The sequence below is a fragment of the Ranitomeya variabilis genome, chromosome 3 (assembly GCF_051348905.1).
Source record: "Ranitomeya variabilis isolate aRanVar5 chromosome 3, aRanVar5.hap1, whole genome shotgun sequence".
NCBI classification, from domain to species: Eukaryota; Metazoa; Chordata; class Amphibia; order Anura; family Dendrobatidae; genus Ranitomeya; species Ranitomeya variabilis.
Genome location: NC_135234.1, coordinates 86,387,792 through 86,393,898, shown reverse-complemented (window position 1 = coordinate 86,393,898; position 6,107 = coordinate 86,387,792). Strand labels below are relative to the sequence as shown.

Genomic DNA, 6,107 nt, shown 5'->3' with positions numbered 1-6,107 from the left:
AAACCTGGAGTAATGGCCCAGCAATCATGATCACGTGTACCGACCGCCATCTGTGATAGTGATAACCACCAAAGCAATGGAAAAGCGCAGAGGTTTGCAGTAGGGCCGTGTTCACACAGGGCGGCCCGGTCACCTCCCCATCCTGGATGTGACCATTGGGATTGTGACTATTCCCTTCCCTGACAACCTGTTCAGGGGCTGATGAGGGGCCGCTCGCCCACCCATTACTGCATATACTAGGATTAGAGCCATGCCTGTTTATTATTGGCCCCTATGTGACCACTGTCGCCCATTATTGGCTTCATTCACATTGTCCACCTATTCCAAGTTATGGTTACATCTGTTTGCTGCATTACACACTTGTATCTGTGGGATTCTCCAGTTTGGGGGCTTTGCCCCCACTACCTTGCTGCATTGTGAACTTCTTTTTCTAGTAGATCTGCTTTAAAATACTTTTTCCAAAAATGTCCAGCAGGCTATGTTCACGCAGCATTTTTTTCCTAAAGTTTTTTTTTTTAAAGATGATATCAGCTGCAATATCCGCCACAAAAAAAAAAACAATAATAAAATACTTAATTTCTTTCCGATGGAATTCATTTCAGCGTATCCACTGTGCTATCAAGGAGCCTTTAAAATGATTCTTTCCCACTAATCCACAGAGTCTACTCAGCTCCTGCTCTATTACATGCGGACCACAAACATGAATCTTTCATTTTACAAGTTCCTTTAAATGTTACATTTCTCTGCCAGATTAAAAAAAATATATATATATTAAACAAATGTTTAATTACGGTTAAGTTACAGCGCCCTCTGGTGGTGATGGTGTGAAGTGCAAGTCAGGTGACAGGATACTGAGAAGTGACCCAGAAACATAATGTGGCACCATAAGGACATTCACACCACTCTGAATGGACACATTTGATGGAACCGGTCTCAAGCTTTTTTTTTTTTTTTTTTTTGGATGCAATCTGCTTCTAATGTATGCTTTTTTCCTTTGTGGGTGCAAAAATGGAGCCATCGAACAGATATCCAAACACAGGAGGAATTTAGGAAATTAGATCAATTAAAACCAGAAAGTGGGCAATCAAATTAAAAAAGCTAAACACTAGAAATTCCTAAAAACCGATTCAAAAGTTGGAAAAGATTATCGTGCTCTGAAAAGTATTGTGATCTGGGAAACTTATGTCTCAGCATCGGCGCCAAAATATATTTCTTTTTATAAGACTTAAATATAACTTAAAAAAAAAAAAATAAATAGAAGTTAGAATACGATGGCCGATTAATAAGCCAGAAAATGATGGTCCGAATGTTTCTCTTTTAAGCAGATCTGACCTAAAGAATATATAGGGTTACTATGATTTTTCTGAATTTATTATATCCCTCAATAGGTGGCGCTAGAGCTCTTAGTCCAATTCCTCTGAAAAGACAATTTGCATATTCAATTTCCCAGAGGAACATGCATGGCTAAGGCTTCTTTCACATTTCCGTCGGTACGGGGCCGTCATGAAGCGTCGGCGCGACGTACCGACGGAAGCGTGTGCTTTCACATTTCCGTCAGACTGCAGGGTGAGGAAAGATCGTGAGAGCGATATTTCCTGCTGGGCATGCGCAGTCTTAAACACTGGATGCGACGTACAGAAAAACGTTCCCTTGAACGTTTTTCCGTGACGACGGTCCACCAAAACCCGACGCATCCAGTGCACGACGGACGCAACGTGTGGCCATACGTCGCAATCTGTCAGCAATACAAGTCTATGGGAAAATACAGAATCCTAAAAAAATTTTTCCAGGATCCTGCATTTTCAAAAATCGATGTATTGCAACGGTAGTAGAAAGACGGAAGTGTGAAAGAGGCCTTCTAAGTCTCCTCACTCATGCCAGGCCTGGCTTGTCACTCTGCACAAGGAGAACCATTACCCCTTAGATCACATTCTGTCCCTCTATATGTGTGGGTGGTGACAACATTTAGACAGCGCTTTTGATTACCGCCTTCTCTTACACGGCTGCTCTTCCGCCTGTAATAAGTGCCGACCAACAACATAGGGAGCGGATTCGCTTACTATATACAAAGAGCGCTGGTTTCAGTCTCTTTATGTCACAATAATGGGGCCCATATGGGTGTGTGTGATCAACAGGACAGCACTGATTATAGAGATACATTTTATGCCCCCAAAACATTAATAAAAAAAACTATTTTAATGTTTACAGGGTTTGCACTGGTCAATCAGGTAGTTATGTTTATAAAAAGAGGGTGATGGGGGTAATCCAGCCACATAAGGGGCCTTATTGGTGGCATACACACATGAACATTGGGCTACATTCATACACAGATGATCATCCTGCAGGATGGGAGTGTTGGGGGTCCTGGCAGCACTTCATACGCAAACGGCCATTTATGTGTTTAGCATTTTGGCCAGAATTAAGAAACTTTGCAAATTACTATTAGCGGACTTGTCTTCATTCCTGTAAAAGAAAAATGTTTGATTTTTTTTGCATCGAAATCTCTACTTTTCCTCATTCTATTTCCCGGCCTTCAGCTGCATTGATATCAGAATATAGTCATTTGGAGTACAGATGATGGCAGTGACATTCCCCTAGTGATGAATGAGCGTGCTGGGATAAGGTATGTTCTGAGCATGCTGAAAATACTCGATTAGGACACGAGCATGTGCGCTCATCACTGGTCAGCGCCTGTCTCCTCCTCTGAATGTTGTGTTTATCCTCAGAGAATGTTCTCGTTCACATGACCACATTTTTGGAACAAGTGCTGCCCGTTAACAAAAAAAAACAAACAAACAAAAAAAAAAACACAGAACACATGAACCTATGTTATTTAATGAGCCAGTTGAGATTGATCATTTTCAGTGACCAAATCGATAAAAAAAATAAAAAATTAAAGCCTGCGTTAGTTTTTTATGTAAATCAAATGAAACTCGGCCATTCAACTTTATAGGCGCGCAAACAAATAAAACAAAACCGGATGCCACACGGAGCCACAGTTTTTTACGGATATATTGTAATTTTGTTACATCGGAAAAAAAGTGGTCTTGTAAATTATTAATAACTGCTGTAAAATAGAGGTCAGGAAGGCAGGAAAATAGATTGAAAAAAGCAGGGGGTTGGAAGCCATTCGCATGGAAAGGTTTTTATCTGCGCTGTCTGGGTTTTTGGGTTTGTTACATAATAAATAGTCTAACTTTAGGAAGTACATCTTTTGTAGGCTTCCCCTATCCTTTGTAATGTTATTAAACGGACCACACATAGATGCCATCCATCCATCAACATGGACGTGATCAGAAAGCATAGCGGCAGCACGGATGTCTGAATGAGGCCTTACTGCAAGATAAGCCGACACATTGCAAATGTGAAAATCGTACCGCAGGTCTGTGTCCGCAGTGCAGCTAGTAGGCAGGAGACTTCTATAAATCTCACACGTTGCAAAAACTGTAAGATGTCATTTTATGACAAACATTTGGAGAAAAAAATGCAATAAAAGGGGTTGTCTACTACTCAAGACACCCCCTTCTGAATCCCTGCTTCCTCCAATAAAATAACAACATCCGGGGATCACGTGACATTATTAGTGATGAGCGAGTGTACTCGTTCGGGTTTTCCCAAGCACGCTCGGGTGGTCTCCGAGTATTTGTTATTGATCAGAGATTTAGTTTATGTTGACGCAGCTGAATGATTTACATCTACTAGCCAGCCTGAGTACATGTGGGGATTGCCTGGTTGCTACGGAATCCCCACATGTATTCAGGCTGTCTAGCAGCTGCATAACAAAAACGAAATCTCCGAGCACTCAGAAATACTCGGAGACCACCGGAGTGTGCTCTCTGGAAAACCAGAGCAACGAGTATATTCACCCGTTGCTAATTGTCAAGAGATTCTTGCGGCCAATCAGCGCTGGCTTCACTCTACTCTCCATCAGAAAAAGCCATCCAGAGGAAGTGAGAGAGAACAGCAGCACTCGCTTCCTCCGGATGTCAATTACATCCATAAGAGAGAAGGCAGCGCTGATTGGCCATAAGTGTTATTATTTTACCAAGGAAAACATAGGGGATTCAGAAGGGGTGGTCCGACTACTAGACAACCCTTATAATTGCTCATTGTGGGAGCTTAGCCCAAAGGTGGTCTTCCCTTTAATTAAAGCAATTCTTAAAACAGGCTGACACTGGTTAAAATTCTAACTAATGATACTCCCCTGCACAGATCACCCACAGCCTCAATGGTCCCTGCTTGTCTGCGCTTCCTCGTCCTTTCCTAGCCACACTGAAATGGACAGCAATGCCCCCCGTGCCAATCACCGGTGCCCACAGCAATGACCTGCCTGAGCCACCGATTGACCAATTCATCATTTCCATCTATTTCAGTGTGTTTAGGAAGTAGCAGTACAGGGCTTGTGGGGAATTGCTCAGAGTAGTAGTAGTATCCCTTTTATTTTATTTTTAAACAGTCCGATTTATTTTTCATCGCAGCCACAGGCGTCGAGTTTCTGCCTAGTGAAGATAAGCCCGTGCTCCAGTTATCATTCCCAAAGATCGGAACTTATGAAAAGATTTTACACTCAAGCTCAGAAAGAATCAACTTTTTATATATACAGAATACAGGAAAAAAGGTTTGTAAAATCTAAAACGATACAATTATATTTACATTGAATCTAGCTCATCCAATCTCCTCAATGAGAAGTGGCAGTATTACATTAAAAATAAAAAAATAAAATAAAAAAAAAAGGGGACAAACAAGTATACAACAAAAACGTTTGTTACAACAGACAGGAGCCGAAAGGCATTATCACACGCAGCACTGTATACATAAAAAAAAAATATATATATATAAAAAAAAAAAATCCAGGGCAAAAAGGGCAGCCATCTGTTGTATATGTACAAAACGCTGAATGCTGTACTCGCTGTCGCAATGAGGAGGCTTTATCAGAGCGGTGGTCAGACTGAGGGCGGACGCTTGTAAGCAGTTACATGTAACAAAATTAATCCTGTATTAATGGAAAATCTGAAATGCTCTATAAAAGTGTCACTGGCACAAAAACAGGGATGAGCTTGTGGTGTCATTTATTCATTTACAATGGCATGAAAAGAAAAATAAAATAAATCCTAAATTCAGTTTTTCGGGTCTCCAAATGTTGCAATCTTGTCCTGGGGTAAACTCGCTACAGGGAGAAGGGCTTTCTGAGTCTTAGAATAAAAAAAAATAGATATTTATATATATTTATAATATATGAAATGTATGATAGAAATATATGTGCAAATGCCCCTAAAATGAGCAGAGGAAAAAAAAAAAGAAAAAAAAAAAGGTGAAGCTTCTTCATATCATGCAAATGTGCAAACTCGTTCTGGCCAAAACAGTTTCCGAGAGGCCGCTGGACATGTTTGCTCTGCCGAAAAGGTTGAATTTCAGGAAGAGTTTGTTGTCTTGTAAGAGTTCTAGTGTTTGGCTCCTAAGGAACAGAGTTGGATCGTAAAACGGGCACCTGGTGGGGCGACTTCAGAGATATCTTGTCTTCCAAGTCCAGGTCTTGTGCTAGGGCTTCGCTCTCGCCCTTGGGCTGCCTTGTTGCAAACTCTGTTATGGAGAACAGAAACTGAATGCAGCCCAGCTTAATGTAGCTTCCATGGTGTAAGAGCGCGGTGCCTTCCCAGCCGGCGCCGCTTCCTCCGATGAGACTAGAGCTGCTGGCTTTGCAGTTACACGGCTGTGCGTGGGGACCTTGTGCGTGCGAGTTCATGACCGCCTCTTCCTTAACAGGCTCTGGCTCTGGGTTTTGGCTCTTGCGGCACTCTAGGAGGGAAAATAAACAATTGCATTAATGAAAAACTTTAATTAGTCTTCTTCTCAGAGTGCGACATCATGTGAACAAGTAGAAGGATGAGGTAAAATGTGTCCGATACACAGAGGATTTTACCACTGCATTTGTGGCCAGAAAATCCACGGCAAATAATTGCACCTAAGTGGATAAGATTTTACCAAATCCCATTCACACGCTGTAGAAAGAAGCCCCTAACTATGCAGATTTTCCCTAAGTTCTCCCATCCATGTAAAATATACACCATGGGGGGGGGGGGACCATGGCAAATTTCAAATACATGAAT

The 6,107-nt window shown here is 41.6% G+C and overlaps 1 protein-coding gene across 1 annotated transcript in view; it reads right to left on the bottom strand.

The window, feature by feature from the left end:
- Nucleotides 1–4,578: 4,578 nt before the first annotated feature.
- The window catches only part of PHF12 (PHD finger protein 12), a 58,355-nt gene continuing 56,826 nt past the window's right edge, over nucleotides 4,579–6,107 (bottom strand). The window contains exon 15 of the mRNA XM_077294318.1: nucleotides 4,579–5,796. Within this exon, the coding sequence (XP_077150433.1) occupies nucleotides 5,456–5,796 (341 nt within the window). The 3' untranslated portion in view covers nucleotides 4,579–5,455. The remainder of the gene's footprint in view (nucleotides 5,797–6,107) is intronic.